The 16,916-nt window shown below is 50.7% G+C and overlaps 7 protein-coding genes across 7 annotated transcripts; 3 read left to right on the forward strand and 4 right to left on the reverse strand.

Moving 5' to 3' along the window:
• Nucleotides 1–35: 35 nt before the first annotated feature.
• Nucleotides 36–1,190, reverse strand: DFJ58DRAFT_807800 (phosphoribosyltransferase-like protein). The gene is made up of 2 exons (XM_041391260.1): nt 978–1,190; nt 36–924 (listed from the first exon to the last, which is right to left on the reverse strand). Exons 1-2 carry the CDS (start codon nt 1,063–1,065, stop codon nt 269–271), a joined length of 744 nt encoding a protein of 247 aa, XP_041239581.1. The 5' UTR covers nt 1,066–1,190; the 3' UTR covers nt 36–268.
• An 85-nt stretch (nt 1,191–1,275) lies between these two features.
• Nucleotides 1,276–1,764, forward strand: DFJ58DRAFT_732341 (uncharacterized protein; the record flags this gene model as incomplete). The annotated part of the gene is made up of 1 exon (XM_041386164.1): nt 1,276–1,764. One exon carries the CDS (start codon nt 1,276–1,278, stop codon nt 1,762–1,764), a length of 489 nt encoding a protein of 162 aa, XP_041239582.1.
• A 27-nt stretch (nt 1,765–1,791) lies between these two features.
• Nucleotides 1,792–2,644, forward strand: DFJ58DRAFT_70706 (uncharacterized protein). Its single transcript, XM_041383750.1, has one exon. The coding sequence runs from the start codon at nt 1,888–1,890 to the stop codon at nt 2,593–2,595; it is 708 nt and encodes a 235-aa protein (XP_041239583.1). The 5' UTR covers nt 1,792–1,887; the 3' UTR covers nt 2,596–2,644.
• Nucleotides 2,645–3,017: 373 nt separating this feature from the next.
• DFJ58DRAFT_807815 (uncharacterized protein) lies at nt 3,018–5,493 on the reverse strand. Its single transcript, XM_041391261.1, has 9 exons — nt 5,273–5,493; nt 4,983–5,203; nt 4,788–4,926; nt 4,636–4,736; nt 4,497–4,578; nt 4,429–4,446; nt 4,326–4,364; nt 3,470–4,269; nt 3,018–3,404 (listed from the first exon to the last, which is right to left on the reverse strand). Exons 2-9 carry the CDS (start codon nt 5,141–5,143, stop codon nt 3,215–3,217), a joined length of 1,530 nt encoding a protein of 509 aa, XP_041239584.1. The 5' UTR covers nt 5,144–5,203; nt 5,273–5,493; the 3' UTR covers nt 3,018–3,214.
• DFJ58DRAFT_688543 (Ndufb8, NADH dehydrogenase 19kDa subunit) lies at nt 5,494–6,127 on the forward strand. The gene is made up of 2 exons (XM_041383348.1): nt 5,494–5,779; nt 5,839–6,127. Exons 1-2 carry the CDS (start codon nt 5,564–5,566, stop codon nt 6,109–6,111), a joined length of 489 nt encoding a protein of 162 aa, XP_041239585.1. The 5' UTR covers nt 5,494–5,563; the 3' UTR covers nt 6,112–6,127.
• A 94-nt stretch (nt 6,128–6,221) lies between these two features.
• Nucleotides 6,222–10,416, reverse strand: DFJ58DRAFT_70830 (uncharacterized protein). The gene is made up of 11 exons (XM_041383778.1): nt 10,280–10,416; nt 10,013–10,222; nt 9,850–9,962; nt 9,068–9,793; nt 8,763–9,013; nt 7,801–8,714; nt 7,319–7,744; nt 7,206–7,259; nt 7,071–7,153; nt 6,930–7,017; nt 6,222–6,865 (listed from the first exon to the last, which is right to left on the reverse strand). Exons 2-11 carry the CDS (start codon nt 10,151–10,153, stop codon nt 6,350–6,352), a joined length of 3,312 nt encoding a protein of 1,103 aa, XP_041239586.1. The 5' UTR covers nt 10,154–10,222; nt 10,280–10,416; the 3' UTR covers nt 6,222–6,349.
• Nucleotides 10,417–10,535: 119 nt separating this feature from the next.
• DFJ58DRAFT_807822 (uncharacterized protein) lies at nt 10,536–16,032 on the reverse strand. Its single transcript, XM_041391262.1, has 6 exons — nt 15,203–16,032; nt 14,916–15,150; nt 14,375–14,866; nt 14,215–14,321; nt 12,072–14,163; nt 10,536–12,024 (listed from the first exon to the last, which is right to left on the reverse strand). Exons 1-6 carry the CDS (start codon nt 15,965–15,967, stop codon nt 10,775–10,777), a joined length of 4,941 nt encoding a protein of 1,646 aa, XP_041239587.1. The 5' UTR covers nt 15,968–16,032; the 3' UTR covers nt 10,536–10,774.
• Between the last annotated feature and the right edge of the window lie 884 nt (nt 16,033–16,916).

Consider the following 16,916-nt stretch of genomic DNA (forward strand, 5'->3'; position numbering starts at 1 on the left):
ACGCGGAGCGTTGATTCTTGACCCATGGAGATCTTGATTCTTGGTCGCCGCACTGTCATAGTTTCAGTTTTATTAAGCCCCTTCTCTGAAAGGTACCTCTATCCAGGAGACTATCCTGGTACGTGCTTCTACCGGTGGGATATAAAGAGGAGGAACGCCATAAGTGCTACCAAGTAATTAATCCTTCTCATCATGAATTGATGCTCTAATTTGCCTATAGTTACACTTGCTAGTCCATCGAATTGAAAGTTCAAAGAAGTGTACAGCCTCAAGGCGAAGACACGCCATACGTGTCTCTATACTCCCTCATTGCCTGCAAACTCTTCTTCTCTTCCTCTGTTGTCTGCCCTTGTGCTTCCTTCTCCTCTAACCACTGCACCAAGTCCCGCATCTTCAAGACACTTCGTACCTTCCCCTTTCCTCCCAGCAAACTCTCCAGCTTCATCACCGAGCTGACCTTGCATCCCTGCTCGTCTATCTCGGAAAACTCTTCCCGATCGAGAAGCTGTACAACGCCCACCACTTCTCCGCCTTGCCGAGCCACAAGTTTTATAGCGGAGCTTGCTGCAAGGCCAGTGGTCATGACGTCGTCCACAATCACTACACGCCATTTCTCATTGCGATTTGACGGCCATCCGACAACACTGCCGCCTTCACCGTGATCTTTTGCTTCCTTCCGATCGTATGCGAATTTGACATCGCGGCCATACACGGATGCAAGCACGAGTGCTGTGCAAGCTGCGAGTGAAATGCCTTTGTAGGCAGGTCCAAAGAGAATATCGAAGTCGGAAAAGGGGTTGACCGTGGTATCATCGTCAGAGGCCGCAGCGCAGAGGGTGGCAGCGTAAGCTTGTGCGACTGTATGTAAAATGGTACCATCGGACATGAGACCAGCGTTGAAGAAGTAGGGAGATTTACTGGTGTGTAAGTCCAGGATAAGTCGATGGAAACAATCATGTATGTCACTCACCGGCCAGATTTGAGCGTGAAGTTGCCGAATTTGAGAGCGCCGACTTGCGCAGCTTGCTCGAGGAGCTGTGTTTTGTAAGAATCGAGAGAAGACATCGTGGCACGTAACGGAGAGGGTCTAGGGAGTCCGTAATTCGCAGATAAGATAGTCTCAAAAAATTGGTCCGCGTCCGAGTCTGCGGCTATTTTGTAATTTTGAAACGCATCACGTGAACAATCCATACTGAACTAAAACGTTGATCTTGCGGAAAAGCACTTGTTGGAGTCTAAAAACATTGATACTTGAAACACACAGTGATGATCAAAATGCCGGTACGGTTGCCCGAGGATATCAAGACAGGGAATGTAGCAGAAAACCTTTTCCATTGCAACGATATCAGCACCCCATATCATATTCGCCAGACCATCCGTACCTTGAAGATGAAAGACTCGGCGGACGCCTCCACTTTCATCGGGCAGCACGTCTTTCTTCGTGGAAGGCTCTTGGCCATGGGTGTCTACGCCGATGACGAAGCCGTCTTCTGTTTATTCTTGGGACTGCCGGCGACGCTTGTGTGGCAACAATTTAAGTCAGGACTCATACAGCGCATATCATGGGACCACGATGCGTTCGTGAACACCACCATCTCCACATCTTCCTCGACGGAGCCGAACCCCCTCGCGCCACACACCTTTGAAAGCTGCGCGGCACGTATTATTTCCGAGGCATCGCGTCTTGTCGACATGCAAACTATCGCGTCCTCCCGCCCAGAAACCGAGCATGCACACGCAGAAAGAGCTGCAAGAGCGGTATAGAACACCAACCCTATCACCCGGCTACCCAAGCATAAGTATAATCCAGGTGGTGTACTTTGCACGACGCCTGGATGCGGGAGGGGAGATCATGACCATGATCATTGTTATGCGAAAGGTGGCAGCATGGAAGGTCGAGCTCCATGGCAGCGCAAAAAGAAGAAGTTGACTAGTACTCACGCGGCAGTATCCGCCACATCAGTATCCACTACGATCCCTGCATTTGCCACACCAGCGAACCCCGCGCCCTTCACTTTGATCTCTCATGCGTCCACAGGGCCCACCTTCTCGCCACTTATTTCCCTCTCGCCACCCGACAGCGTGACTCATATTATCTCTACCATACTGGGCTGTAGCACCTCGTCCACGCTCGTTAGAGACCGTGAATTCTTTTGGTCGTATTCTACCGCCAATCCTGTCACCGTGCGCACGGCCAATGGCGGGCATCTGGCCATCTCTGGACGTGGTGATTGCGTAGCCTGGCTCGCTATCAACGGAAATCGCCATCGTATCCGTCTGGCAAACTGTCTGCATGCTCCCGACACGATGGTCAATATTCTTTCGGTTGGGCGGATGATCACTAAGGGCTGGGGTTGTAATTTTCGTTGTAATCCACCTCGTTGTGAGCTCGTGTATCGTGGAATTCCCGTTGGGGATATTCTCATGTCTGGGGGACTCTTCTCTGTCGATCTCACTTTCATTCGTCCTGTGCCGGAGTCTATCTCGCTCGCTCCACAGCACAATGCCTTTTCCTTTGCGAACATTGCTCAGAACCTCGAACTGTCGCTCACTTGCATTAGAGGTGACACCGATAAGGATCCGGAGGAGTGCTGATTGGGCAGTCCCACCCTATCCAAATTCAAGTCTTGCATCATGCCCACTAACGTATGAAGTATCGCAACTCGGCGCGGAAAACGTTTTTTCATATTCCTCACACGAACGTTCTCGACCGTCTCGAGCTTCTTGCCAGCCACAATCGGAAGCGTGGCATATGAATATGATTTCGTCGGAAAAGAGCAATTGCAATTTTCATCTCTCGCATATTTTTACAACCTTCGCACGACTCGATTCTTATACCTAAACTATCGATCCATGACACTGTATCGATCTTGTCCAATGTTATTGCACTTCTTAATCTATTCGTCATAAGCTCCTCTGTACAGATACATGATAACGTATAGTTCACAGCTGCTTCTTGACAACCACGCGTCCCAGGTTTAGGTCGATTTCACACCGTCACGGCCGCGACAATCGACGATGAAATAGAGCCCCGGGCGGCTCCGATCGCTTAACAATACTGGTTTAAATGTAAAAGACCCTATATGATATATCGCTCTAGTATACAGGAGTCATGGGCGAGTCGAAAATGCCTGATATCATCAATCCATTTATTGAAACATATGCGAGATTGTGTATGATGAAGGGGTATATATATGACATCGTGTGTCATGACTCATGATTTAAAACATACAAAGCCACGAAGGCTCCGGCAATATTCCGCCGATTCATCCTGAGAAGAACATGTATCTTCCTGCGGCAGAGAATTACGCCAGAGGCGCCAATCTGGAGGTTTACCGATGGGCTCGCTCCACATCAATTCCGCTCGCATGCGTCCCCGTAAGCTGGTGCGATCCGCCATATCGCTGTACGAACACAAACAAAAAGATTAGTTACGTAGGTTCGTTTGTTCAAAAAGCGAACGAATTACTTTTCCCAATTGATCCAATCACGTTCAAAGTAATCGCGAAGCGGATTGGTGGGCGATGGGCGGAGGTCGGACCAAGCTGAGGTGGACTTCTGTTGTGTTGTTCGGACGACTAAAGGCGTAGGGTCTTCGCCATACAGTCTTTCGTAGGCACTCCAGATCGACTCTTTACAACCCACGATTGTCCGCACGGTCCGAGCTAGGTGCATGCATGCCCACGACGACATGTTCCGCTGAGAACCCCCTGCCGTCATCACAGAAGCACGGGCGCTGTAATCGGCTTCAGACGACGGTTGGGCTGACAAGGGTCGAAGCTCGAAAAGAGTCGCAGAATCAAGCTGTATAGTCGGTGTCGAATGTTGAGTCGTGAGCTGCCGTCTGTCCGAGGAGTTGCGTGGCAAGGGAATTTGCAGGGGGGGATGCGACCGAATACTGGAGAATGATAACGAGAGATACAACGGCAAGACGGAAAGTGGTTGCGGTGACAAGAAATAGTTGTCTAGCATTTCCTCCCACGCGCGCTGAAGCCGTGAGTGATCTTGAGGATCTGGAGGTTTTGGATGCCTAAGTTTGGCATCCAGCGCGGAAGTCTGTAGTGAGGTTGAAGAAGTTCCAGAAGATGTATCTAGGCTGGTATTTGTGTTATTTTTGGCTTTCAAGGACGATTCAGATTTCTGATAAGAGGCTGTGGTCACAACCGTATTCGAGCCCTGGGTGGAGCTACCAGAAGAGATTCCACTGCTGGGTGTCACATCGTGTGATCGTGTAGATTGGCAGGGAAATAATAGGTCTTCTTCAATAACCTGAAAGTCCGTCAGGGTAGCTCGATACGTAATACAACTGAGGAACAGCTCCGCACCTCGAGTACACCGTGAGGTTTGAGGATGCGGGCGATCTCCTGATGTGAGTAAGGTAAAGGCAATTCAAAAGGTGTTACAACATGCGAGAGACGACTCGCTTACCGCCAGAACTGATGGCCACTGTGGAAGTGCCATTAGCAAGTCAGCAAATCGACGCCGGAAATACTAACCTCATCTTCTGGGATGTGTAAACCCATTCGAACCATCCTCACGAAGTCAAATTGGCCGGTCAAAAACGGTAGCTGTTCTAGTCTGAAGAAGCGCATCAGATATGACGCGGATTACGAAAATGCGCGAGGAACACGTTACAGATTGCCTTGAACCCATTTTAGCCGACGTGAAACAGACTTTTCGAGCACATTAGAGCGTGGTTGCGTATGTTCGATGTCGAAGCCAACAACTGTGCTGCCCTACACTCTCCCGTCAAAAAATTCGGTTGTGTCGTATATATTCTCACCAACCTGCCAATGCTTGGCGGCTTCGATGGCCCAAAGACCGCGCCCACATCCGAGATCAAGGATCGTAGATGGAGGTCCGTCAAACTCATGAAGAGTTAAGCTCCTGCAACAGTTTGTTATGAACATATGATCCCAGTGATCACTGGTACATCGTTGGTGAGAACGACGAAAGTCAAAACTTGTTAAAAAAGAACTCACAAGTTCACGATGTCATTTGTATATGCCAAGGGCGAAATGACCTCGTTGGGAAGTCGCCTACATTTTGGTAATGAAAGCAGCTCGACATCGATGTTCGTATGTGGGCTATCGTTCATGGTGATGGAAGAAGATGCATGGGCATGTGAGGTGCCAATGGCCATGTATATGATAGTAGGGCGCTAGAGATGGGCCAGTTTATATGGAGGTAGGACTCGGAGGACCTGTGACGCAAATGCGAATATTTCGAAAGTTAGCAGTGTAGCTTAAATCAACACGATAAATTGATCTACCTTAAAAAAATTGGGGACTCAAACGATGATGGCCGAGGAAGGCCGCATCTTTTCCAAGCACGTCATGAAGGTTGTACCATTCGCAGACTTGCAGGGCCGCGAAGATAGGAAAGATGCCGTCGCTTGAGTTCGCTTGCAACATGTAATATCTACTACTTCCCGTCGGTTTCTCATAATGAATGGGTCCGCAGTAGTGTCAGGTGTCCTAAAAGCTGTTTCTGGGGGACTCGTCGGTAGTCTTATTGGGTAAATCACTGTAACACTGAACTTCACCTCGACTTCGATCATTCGATGAGCTCGCTACGTCTTGTCAGCAGCGTTGCGTTCAAGCGACATTTAAAACTGTCGCCGCTATTATGGCGCGCCTATGCAACGCCTGCAACTTTCAAACCCCAGGAAAAAGACCCTCAACTTGGCGATTACCCTGACCTTCCATGGATTTCAAACCAGGAACTTCCTGCTAGAGGCTGGTGGGATCAACAAATGCGACGGAACTTCGGTGACCCGGTCAGCACATTACCCAATTCCCGGCGCGTAATCGTGTCTCAGACTTTACCTTTTTCCAGATACAAGAATATGACGAAGTTCTGTCCATGTGGGGCCCTGATGCTCCTCCGGTTCCTCCGCATAAGGCTTTGTTCCAGCTTTCTCTCGCCATCTCAGCGTTCGTTGGCTTTGGTTTTCTATGCAAGTACATGCTTGTTCCAGAGAGACCAACCGTACCCCGGGAATACCCGTACTCCGGTCTTGTACGTGAACTTGGCGGACTTGAAGAAAACAAGGTGGGCTTCCTCCACGTGTACACTCAATGGGTCAATTTGACCCCTGTTCTAGGCTAGAGAAGAGACTGAAGAGATCGACGAGTAATATTGCGGTGTACCTAGACCTCGCGTTTCTTATCTGGGAGATTTTCGCTCTCACGCGTTTTACCATCTTTGCATGATCAGTCTGCCAATTCGCCACCGTTCATTGGACTCCGCCAAATGCCTGGTCTTTCCTGGAACTAACGCACATTCAGAACTTCGGATCTCAGGAAGTACATGTGCTCTGATGGAAGTTATGTACATGTTGCTTAAGCTAAGAACCCTCGGACTCTGCCGCAAGTATGGTGTATCTGTCAGATAATCGGGACCCTTTTGCCACTGGTCTCGCCCTTGGGCGGAGACGGGGTTTTGATGTTTCTGTGGTGGAAAGACTGTCATCAATCACATCGCCAACGTACTCATCCCCGCTTTCAGACTCGGATTTCCGAACTACCTTGGAAGACGCGCCCCGTGCTCTGGCGCTGCGGCCAGTCTCTGTTCCCTGTCTTTTTTGTTGTACCGCCACGGGACTAGTTTTCGTTCGACTCTTAGTGCCTGTTTTCCTTTTTTTGGTGGCAGGCTCTTTCCCGTCTTCGGGTACGAGGTCATCTGCCTCATCAGATACTGGTGTGCTTGTGTTCCGTTTTGCCTGCTGATTTCGGAAATCCGTAACCACTTGCTGAAGACGCTTACTTCCATATGCTCGTCGTTTCCGTGGAGCATATGATCCGCTACCGGGCGCAACATCAAAGAAGCTGTTTAGGTTACCTTGCCGATTCATAGCTGCGACCTAGCAAACATATTGAATTGATCGTGTACCCGAATATCGATACGCCACGTGGCTTGGTCCGTACCTGGTTCCGCTTATTCATTTTCTGAATGATTGGTAGAAGTGTTTCATCGACTTTGGCTTGGTTCCAGTGTAGTTCTTCGTGGAAAAAGCTGCGGAGCCCTGTGAGCAAATTTTTCAAGTACCGGATGTGGTCATTACGCACTGTCGGAGGGCGTCGAGGTCGGGCATACCCCATTTAAACGGCTCATCTGATGAATCCACCGTCGGATGATAATAAGCATCTCTCTACGGCACAGAGATTACCCCTCCATTGTAGCCAAACAGAACAGCCACTCACCACCGACGCATTAGGCCACTCCAGGGGCAGGTATAAGTTTTTGAACTTCTTTTTCTAGATCAAGAGATAAGCTCATATAAGCTAGCATCAAAAATTTTCAACAAGGGACATACGAAACGCTTGCGGAATTTGGTAGTATTATCCTTTTCTCGGTCCCGCCCACTTTGAACTTTGGTCCACCAGTCCTTGAATTTATGAAGGCCGTCCTCGCCCGGAAACTCTTTCAGCAGTTCCATGGCCATTACAGGGCCAACACCAGGAAGCCCCTCGACGTAGTCGCTTCCGAGCAGGTATGCTAGACGGATGAGCGTATCACGTTCCAGTCCAAGCTCGCGCGACAGATCGGAGGAAATAAAACATTCCACAGTCTTAGATTGATTAAACATGTTCTTGAAGACGCGCATGCCTCCGAAAAGGAAAACGTCCGAGTCATCCGTTATGATGCCCTCTACCAAACCTAGCGACACTAATTCTGCGCACTGTGCCTCGGCTTCCATCGGTGCAGTTATGTATGGAATCCCGAAGAGACGCAGTAAGAGCTGAACCCGATAGTGAGCTCAAATGAATAAAACTACCTTTAGCACGGCACACATACCATAATTTGAGAGATCATTTGTTGAGTGATGTCTTCTGAATCACGCATCGCTGCCTTCTTCTGCTGATTCAACGTCCGAATCTCTTCGTCGATCTCATGTCTGACAGCATCCAAATCCTTGCCCTTGACTTGCGAGATGAACCGGGCAAATTCGCCTTCTTCAGCATGTGGATCCATTTCCTCAGCAGCATCCCACGTTTCCGCAGCAACAGACACTCTTTGATCGGTACTCTCCGGAGCAGCACCAAGCACAGGAGACGGAGACCGCGACCAATCGATATCAGATTCATCGTCGCTCTCAGGTATCCGAGCCTCGGGCGTGACCACACTAGAGGTTGAAGGCTGTGGAGGACATTCTAATGACTTCGGTAGCTGAAAAGATACAGGGAACGTTGATTCCCATTCTTTCGTTGCATCCTCCGGTGCTGAGATTGCCGTAGGTACAAAACTCTCGGGTATATTATGAGCATGAACGGCATCAATGACTGGGACGTCTTCCATGTCATCATCCGAATCTTGTGCAGCCCCCTGCAAAACTTTGGGAGATTGTGGCGGTTCGACATGGGCGCTGGTAACACCGGGCGATGGCTCTCTGTGTGGTACCTCGACTGCCTGTACAGGCAATACTTCATCCATGCTTTCTTCTGATTCTGACAAGGACGATTGATTGATTGGCATGGGACGCGATGCTGTCTTCGGTGAAACTAACAAAGCCGCCTTCCCAAACGCGGATTGCGATGGAAGATCATGCAAAGTTCCGGACAGCCTTGGCACCGGACCAGCCCCCGCGATCGAAAGTGCGGTCTCCAGCCGAGAAGGGGACGTGTATAAATCATCATCAGAATCATGGTGTCGAAGAACAGATTTTGACTGAGGAGTTGTAGGAGTAAGTTTAGAAGAAGGTTCTGAAGTGACTAAACGAAAGTCAGATTTCGCCATGTCCCTGCTCTGGAAAGACGCACTATAATTTGCAGTATGATCTTCTAGTGAAGCCTGGATGGCAAGGGCAAGCTCAGGATCCCTGATGTGATCGGATTCGTCGTCCAACGGTCTGGATATGTCCTCGTCGTCATCCAGGTCAAATAAAGGCTTCGATTTGATTTGCCTCTGGACATGTTTTGGCACGGATGGCTGCGAGCGTTTGCCTATCGCGTGCAATGCCATACTTGCCTGGAACTCTCGAAGATCGGGGTCAGGGGTTACATTCCCTGGTCTGACAACACAATCAACGGATGATCAATGATAACGAAGGATTCCGGCAGCGTACATACTGACTTCTTCCATCTCCATATCATCCTCGCTGTCGCTGTGAAGCGTGGGCTTGTCTTGATCAATTTCAATTGGTTTTGATCGCGTGCCGTCGTCTCGGATGCCCAAGACCCAACCACCATCCGCCCCTTCGTTCTTGACAAGAACATACTCTCTATTTCGTTCACTAGCAATTCGAACAGGGATGGTAATGTGTGCTTTACCGATGCTGTCGGTAGTCGTCAACAGCTGTTGAGTCAGAGCATTTCGTTGCTTGAGATTCTTGATCTGTTCTCGAGAGAAGTCCAGAGGAGTCTCTGCCTTCCGTAGCATGTTCTGTAGGCGCTTGTACGATGTCTGACGGGATTTCAACCGAAGGTCACCAACAATTTCATACTGAACTTCTGTGGGCAGCTCTCGGAATGCTGGAGAGGAGACATCAAAGTCCTCTGGACGCATCTCCTCTATGAATGTCCGGAGCTCTTCCTCCGTGGCGAGGCGCGGGTCTGGAGCCTGTGAACTAGCAGCCTTCGCTACGCGCTCTTCGAGATTCACTTCTGGAAGCCTGTAAGGATCATGATCATAAAAGCGAGCTTTCCTTTTTGACGAAGGAGGTGTTTCTTCTGCCTTCTTCTTTGCCGGTGTCTTCGGTGCAGAATTATCAATGTCCTCAAGGTAAACCGCATTCTCATCCAGGACCACGGGTCCTGAGGGCACTTTCTGCTTGCCCTTTGACGATGAAGGGCTGGCTCACATATATAAGCATTTGCACATTCATTCAGGATACGATAGGTCGCATACTGTGACGTTTGAGTATGTGCCAAAGCTTCCCGTCTCATGTGGGCCGCTAGCAGCCTCTCTGCAATCTTGGCGTGAGTTGCAGCGGCACCACTCTTCTTCTTCTTGCGCTCGATCTATACCGTTCGGTCAGCACTGCGTTGAGCAGAAAGAAAGAGGGTCTTACAATCGTGTTTCTCTTCAGCGCAGGAGCTCCTCCATCAAACACAAAGACTGGGCGAATCCCATAGAATAATAGCTTGCAGATACGTCGGAAGAAACCAAGAACATGTGCGTTAACCAATGCACGTCCATCCTTGTCGCGCATAGTAGCTTGAAATGGTAGATCCAAATACTAGAATCAATGGCGAGAGCTTTCCCTTCGATGGTCTCGAGCCTGACACGAATCCAACGTTTAAGCATGTCAGAACCCCGGAGATCATAGAGTACATACGGTACTGGGCGGCCCACTGGAGACAAGAGATCCCATAATGACTTTACACCCATCTGTCAAACTTCTAAAAAAGTGAGTGTGGGCGTAGTGGCGTAGAAACTTCGACGAATACTAAGTAATGAGCCGTTGGAGGTCGGTGACAGACTGACACGGTCACTACTGACTCGGACAAGACTTCTGATCCGAGACGTGGGCCGAATATTGCACCCGCTAATTCCGCTGGAAATTTCGCATAATTCACCAATGAAAAACAACCTAGCACACCTGATACTACCGTAACAATTTATTTCATCAGGGACCCAGATATAACTATGCAGAAGATAATTTGAGATGACCAAGTCCATGAAGAGTGGAGCTATGAAGAATGATAAACTAGGCAAAAGGCATTTTATGGTCGTAAATCTCATAAAAAAAGCGTGACTGTAACTGTCCTTGCACGCCTGACCGAGAAGGAGAGATGCCTAAACGAGGAGTGTAGAAATAAGGGACTGCTGATCAACTTTTCGGAGCATCGACGGGGCGCGGTCCGGCGGGCGATCCTTGACCAGCCGAGCTATTCCGGGACGAACTGTGGCCAGTGCGCTGACCCTGAGCGAGCGAGGCGGGAGGACGAAGATCTTCCATATTAGCTGGAGAATACCGTGCGTCGAACGCCGAACCACCTGTCATTTGCATGCCCATGCCTCCCATACCACCACCTCCCATACCACCGCCTGCCATACCACCGCCTCCCATCCCCATTCCCATACCTCCGCCCATATGATTCATGCCCAAGGGGTTGCCCATCATCGGCACGCCCATCATCGACATCCGGGGATCGTAGCCCATCCCACCGCCGGTCATCATGGGATTCATGGGCATGGGGTGCATGCCATCGCCGACATGTGACCCGGCAGTGGAATATGCCATCATAGCTTGTTGGTAAGCAGCTTGCGCTGCCTGTTGCGCAAAGAACTGAGGATTTCCAAATCCTGGCATCATACCCGGATAACCCATATATCCACCCGTCATCATGGGGTTGGCGCCGTTCATCATGGGGTTGGCACCAGCCATCATCGGATTCCCACCAGTCATCATCGGGTTCATGCCCATCATCATAGGATTGGCCATCATCGGGTTGCCCATCATGTTCGGGTACTGCTGGCCACCTCCATACATGCCCTGCATCTCCAGTTGATTGCGTTGGAAGTCGTCAATCTTGCGTTGCCGATCTTCAGCCATCCTTTTTTCGCGCTCACGCTCCGTCAGAGCAGCACCGACGCCACCTTCGCGTTTACGCTCGCGTTCATGAGCAGTGATCGCACCTAAGAGACCCGTCTGAGGCGGTGGTGGTTTATTAGGAACGTTGATGAGTGAAGCACCAGTTTCCCGCGCAAGTTCTTCTTGTCTCTTGGCAGACCGGTCCTGCTTGTCCTGCATCCCAGCAGATAGCAGACCATGAGGGGTGAAAGCTTTCGTCATGGAATGAGAAGCAGGTTCCAACTGGATGAAAGGGTCTCGTTGGTGTGAGGGAGTTTCAGGTTGGGGATGAGAACCGGGCGTACGACCAGGATCGAGAACCTGTGTCCAAATGCTCTGACGGGCGGCAGCATGCTGGTTGAAGTCTGCCTGTGGACGAAGAACTTGGGAAGTATATTCAGACTGTGGACGCAGGTGAGGGGCATCGTCTGGTGTTCGCATGTGCTGATCAGATGCGAGTCGCCGAGGTGGTGGCATGGCGTTCATGTAGTCATCTGGCACACCGCCTGTAGATCATCAGCTCAGAAAATTCAATGAAGAGAGGTATGCTGACCTTGTGTCAGCGGCCTCGGAACAGGCGGCAAATTACGAGGATGTCGTAATTGCGCGTAGGGATTCGCGTCCGTCGCTTGTTCTCCAGGCGTCACAGCACGCCCTGCACTACCGGGACGCAGAGGTCTGGTGGCCGGAATCGGTGCAGGCGTGACAGGACCCGGCTTCTTACTCTCCACAGTCGAAGGGTGTTCCTCATCAGAATCAGCATCCTCCTCATCCTCTTCTTCCTCTTCCTCCTCTTCTTCATCGCTACTCTCATTCCACCCAGCGAGCCTGTTACCAGGTGTGACACGCTTCCCGTTCGCTCTCCCAGGCTTGTGAAGCACCGCCTGATGCTGAGCCTGTGCACGCGCCTTTCGCTGTGCAGCCTGCTTGGACGGCGCAAACGAGGACCTGTACTGCGTAACGCCCTCCGAGCTCTCAGACGCAGCACTACCCTCGACAGTAGGCTCTGACGACACGTCTTCTGTCGGTGGGGGCGGCGGGTGGGATGTAGTTGCAGGCGGGGGTGTGACATCAGATGCACCATCAAGGAATGACAACGCAGCAAGTGCATCTACATTAACATCGTCACCGCTGCTCTGCTTTTGGATGATCTTCTGCTGCGACTCCGTCATGGCCTGAACGTGAGCGTGCTCTAAAGAAGTTGAGGGAACTAAGGTGGCTTCCACATTTGGACCTCGGCTAGAAGTAGGTTGGACACGTGCACCGGACGGCTTACGGCCGAGAGAAGGGCGCGAGCCAATCATGCTAGGTTCGCTAATGTTAGCTTCCGTTCCCAACTCTGAGAATATCATCGGCGTTCCCCGACGCTCTGGTGATGAGCGCAATGGGTTGTCAGACATTGAGCCCTCTTCAGAATTTGAGGCTTCAGAAATGGTGGTTGGAACGCGCCGTGGCGGGTTTTTGGGCTTCTCGTCAAATTGTTGCATGAAGAAGAGAGCGTCTGAAAATATACTCTGAGTGTCTTGTGCTAGGGGCTGTGCGGTGACGACAGGATCTGTTGCTACAGGAACAGGCACCCGCGGTGCTGGGGTCGGTGACTGGGCTTTGGGAGGCAAAGGCGGCGAGCCTGCATTATGCAGCTGCGGGTGAGGCGGAGACAGTGCTCGAGGCGGCAGCTGTAAGACATCTTGTACATCTTGAATAGAAGGTAACTCTTTATCCTTCCCTTTGGGAGAGTAAGGCGATGTGAGACATGAAAGGGGCGAGGCAGGAGGAGGAGTTCTCGAAGCCGATGATCTGATGGGCACGGGTGCAACAAGGGCCGACAACGACATTCCTGGCGAAGTAGGCCTACCACTTCCCGAACTGAGACTTGCCGAGCCCGTAGAAAATGTAGGTGACCCAGGAGACTCGGGCGTAAGAGGAAGTTTGAACCCACCAACATCTACACTCGCAGCTGTTGACGGTTCTGTGCTCCTTGTTTGTGCAGTCTCCAAGCTCGGAGTAAGCTTTGAGTTGGAACGCGAGGTAGGAGGAGGGCTTCCAGTCAGTGAGAGACCTGTCATCGACCCAGGTACGTTCTCTAGGACCGGGTTCAACGAAGATAGCGGAGAAAGCATCTGAGACTGGCTATGCTCGGACATGGAACGCGACGTAAAGTCCTGGTGCCCGTTGCTCATCGACTGCCCCACCGAATCTGGCTTCTCACTCGACATCGAGCTGCTGAGCATCATCGACTCAGACCCGTGGTGCTCATTCGACATCGAGCGGCTTTGCGTATGAGGGAAATCCGGAAGCGTTTCACGCGTTGCGCTCCGTTCCGTAATGGGGGAGAGAGCGTGACCGACAGTGAGGTCTGGTGGCGAGCGCAAGTCGAAATTGATCGTGGGGAGCTGGGGGGCATGAACAGGCTGACCATTCTGTGTTTGTGACCGAGGCTGAGCAACATTTTGTAATAGCTGTTGTTGTTGTGGGCGATTCGGATCAGCACCCAAACCAACGGGTGACAGGGGGGGCGGTGCAGATGTGGCACGCCGTTCGGGCATCCGCGAGTGGAGGATGTTTAGGAGACGATTGCGAATGGCGGAGGTACGGTCGTCACGTGGGTCCATAGATTCTGCAACTTCACGATCAAGGAACAGGAGCTATCGTCCAATAAATCAGTGAACTTGTGCTGAGAAGCAACTTGCACTTACGTCTCTCCCAGGATTGACTGGATAAGCAAACATCAGCGAAACTGGATCACGAGGGTCCCAGGTGTACACTTTCGGACGTCCGTATAGCTCAAAGGCGTCATGAAGCGCTGAATAAAGGGTGAATCATCATGTTCTGCAGGACTGAGATAGTCCTACTCACCAACAAGCCACTTGAGCATCTCGGATGCTTGCGTATTCCCTGCCTCGAGCTCAGGCATAATAAGCAACCACCCCTCCCTTCGTTTCATCGCGCCTGCCATTTCCTCGTCACCAATCAGACCCTCAAGTTTCATGAGCGTGCTGCGGTTGATCAACTCCGGGCGCTCTGGGTACACTGCAAACGCCTGTGAAACCTCCCTAAGCGTGAGAAGGGGGTGCTTCTTGTCCTTTGGTCTAGGGGATGCATAAAGTGCAAGCAAAGGCTTCATGGGCAGAGGCTCAGGGGAGTGATCCCGCGAGAAGAGATTTGACATGCGTTTCTTGGGAATAGGTATGGTGCCAATGGTAGTAGACGGAGTTCCAGGATCGGTGGATGAAGTTTGCGACCCAGAGATAACCATCCACATGCGTTTCCAGTCTGTTTGTCCAGCAACGCGTATGAGCACCCACCCTTCCATGCGGCCACGGATGAGGGTTGTGCGGGTATCTTTGCCTGAGAGAAATGACGTCAGTGTCGAACATACTCCAGTGAGAGAACTGACCTTCAAGCAATGTTATGCGTATCAAATGAGCAGTATACATCTCTTCGAGACGAGACTTTTCCCAAGCAGATAATCGTAGAGCTGTCGCCCATGACTCCAATGCTGGTGTCGACGGACAGCTGAATAGAAGCAAATTCGAGCCTGCTGTGTTGAGAGTGAGGACGTTCGCATATGTCTTCCGCGGTTGATCTGGACTCTCGGCGGGGCCAGTCACTGAACCTAGTACGTGGACGAACTACAGCCAGCGTCATCATCACGAGCATAGAAAGAGAACGGAATAAACTCACGGCATCTGTTATATTCACATACGTAGGAGGCACCTCGAGGCCCTTCTTGTTGGCTTCTTCGATCTCCTTCATGTCCCATATGCTCAACGTTGTGCCACTAAGCTGGGCCCAGACATCAACCCATCCATCATCTTTGGGACGTTGGCCATCCGGCTGGCGCTGTACGCGTTTTACAAGTGGGCCGCTGAAGTAGACCTTCCGGGCATGCGCGACAGTGAGCTGAACAATGGAGCGTATTTCAGGATGAAGAGGGGGAACAGAGGTAGAATCTCTGCGAGCTGCGAAAGTCGTGTCGGGCTCTTGGTCATCCTGCTTCTCTGGCGAGGAGCGCATTGGACCCATTGTTTGAGCGCGCTGTTGGTTGTTTTGCGGTGCGAAGTCACGGTCTTGCGCGCCAGTGCTTGGGCGTCGGTTAGATTGCTGCTGGTGATCTGCACTCACGTCGCTTGAATGCTGCAACTGTTTTCGAAAAGAAAAGAAAGATGAAGTGCGAATGTGCGACATTGTATTAGCGGTTGGTTGTTGTTGAGCAGGTCTCGAAACCGACTGGTCCTCCTGTTGAGTTGTTAATGTTACTACTCCGGCGCTAGGGTTGTTGCCGCCTGGTAGACTTGTTGCAGGTTGTCGTGCGTGAAACTCGTGTAGATCGGTTCCTCTGCCTGGACTAGCTTGTCTGAGCTGTTGTAGTTCGGCGGGAGAAATAAAGCCACGATGACGGTTATCCCACTGGGGACTACTGGAGCCTGAGCTCATAGATAGTGCCATAAACCGTCGAAGTCCTCCCCAGAATACAGGTCGATCTCAAAAGGTTACAATAGACGCTAACCCACGAATATTTAAAACTAGACCTTCTCTGATTCGAACAAATAAGTATTACATGGGGAAACCTGCTTGCTTTGATTGGGAAGCGTATCGCTTTAAATTTATAAGTGCACGTGCTCTGAGCATAGCCTTGAAAACCATAACGTTTCTCAAAACATACTGTGATCATCGTGACGATGACTCGGCCTAATTGCGACGACGATATGGGGTGATAATCGTCCGCACGAGGCACATGAACTCGATCAAATCGTCAAGATCAAGTTGGCAAGCCTATCTTCTATATGACAATGAAAAGAAGGAACCCCTGTTTTCCAGAAGGACAGATAGGTTCTCGTAACCATTCCATGTCTGGTCTCTATCATCTACGGTTGCATGTAACGGAACAATGTCCCACTGAATAGAACTGACCTCCTCGAATAGTGCACGAGCTTGCTTCTCCCGAGGATGCAACCGCGAGGTGCTAAGGTATAAATGAAAATGACATTGATATCTTGATGACGAGAGGAGACGTACGTTCGTCATGAGCACACGATAATAACCGACATGGCCAATATAGTGCCTCGACGGCGACTTGCAAAGAGCTATCAATGACAATTGGACCCGTGAATCGTCAAACAGTTCAGTTCAGTTTCATTTAGATTAGTCTTGGTATTAAAGATCAATAGCACGACGGTTACCCATCGTTGAAAATTGCGAACATATCAGAAACTAGCGGAATGTTGCGACTCGAAGATCTGAGAGGTCAATAGGGATTGTGGTCGTTAAAGACACAGTGGAACGAACCAACAGTACCATCAACGTCCTACATTGCATATAGGCAAAGTGCACGGTCGTAGTCTCGTAGAGGTTCACTTGTGCGTTCTCATTCGACTGTGAGCTGCGGCTCAGCTAC

The sequence above is a fragment of the Suillus subalutaceus genome (assembly GCF_016647625.1).
Source record: "Suillus subalutaceus strain FC151 chromosome Unknown DFJ58scaffold_123, whole genome shotgun sequence".
Lineage (NCBI taxonomy): Eukaryota > Fungi > Basidiomycota > Agaricomycetes > Boletales > Suillaceae > Suillus > Suillus subalutaceus.

Bases quoted from the DNA above. Each gene is read 5' to 3' on its own strand.
- DFJ58DRAFT_70830 (XM_041383778.1), bottom strand. From the start codon at position 10,153: ATGCGCGACAAGGATGGACGTGCATTGGTTAACGCACATGTTCTTGGT. The intron at 7,154-7,205 runs GTGAGTGGCTGT...TCTGTGCCGTAG, and splicing joins AGTGGCCTAATGCGTCGGTG to AGAGATGCTTATTATCATCC. The intron at 7,018-7,070 runs GTGCGTAATGAC...AGGGCTCCGCAG, and splicing joins GACCTCGACGCCCTCCGACA to CTTTTTCCACGAAGAACTAC.
- DFJ58DRAFT_807815 (XM_041391261.1), bottom strand. From the start codon at position 5,143: ATGGCCATTGGCACCTCACATGCCCATGCATCTTCTTCCATCACCATG. The intron at 4,927-4,982 runs GTGAGTTCTTTT...ACGATGTACCAG, and splicing joins ACAAATGACATCGTGAACTT to TGATCACTGGGATCATATGT. The intron at 4,737-4,787 runs GTTGGTGAGAAT...GGGAGAGTGTAG, and splicing joins AAGCCGCCAAGCATTGGCAG to GGCAGCACAGTTGTTGGCTT.
- DFJ58DRAFT_688543 (XM_041383348.1), top strand. From the start codon at position 5,564: ATGAGCTCGCTACGTCTTGTCAGCAGCGTTGCGTTCAAGCGACATTTA. The intron at 5,780-5,838 runs GTCAGCACATTA...ACCTTTTTCCAG, and splicing joins GACGGAACTTCGGTGACCCG to ATACAAGAATATGACGAAGT.
- DFJ58DRAFT_807822 (XM_041391262.1), bottom strand. From the start codon at position 15,967: ATGGCACTATCTATGAGCTCAGGCTCCAGTAGTCCCCAGTGGGATAAC. The intron at 14,867-14,915 runs GTCAGTTCTCTC...CATTTCTCTCAG, and splicing joins ACGCATAACATTGCTTGAAG to GCAAAGATACCCGCACAACC. The intron at 14,322-14,374 runs GTGAGTAGGACT...CCCTTTATTCAG, and splicing joins GATGCTCAAGTGGCTTGTTG to CGCTTCATGACGCCTTTGAG.
- DFJ58DRAFT_70706 (XM_041383750.1), top strand. From the start codon at position 1,888: ATGGAAGGTCGAGCTCCATGGCAGCGCAAAAAGAAGAAGTTGACTAGT.
- DFJ58DRAFT_807800 (XM_041391260.1), bottom strand. From the start codon at position 1,065: ATGTCTTCTCTCGATTCTTACAAAACACAGCTCCTCGAGCAAGCTGCG. The intron at 925-977 runs CTGGCCGGTGAG...TCCTGGACTTAC, and splicing joins CGGCAACTTCACGCTCAAAT to ACACCAGTAAATCTCCCTAC.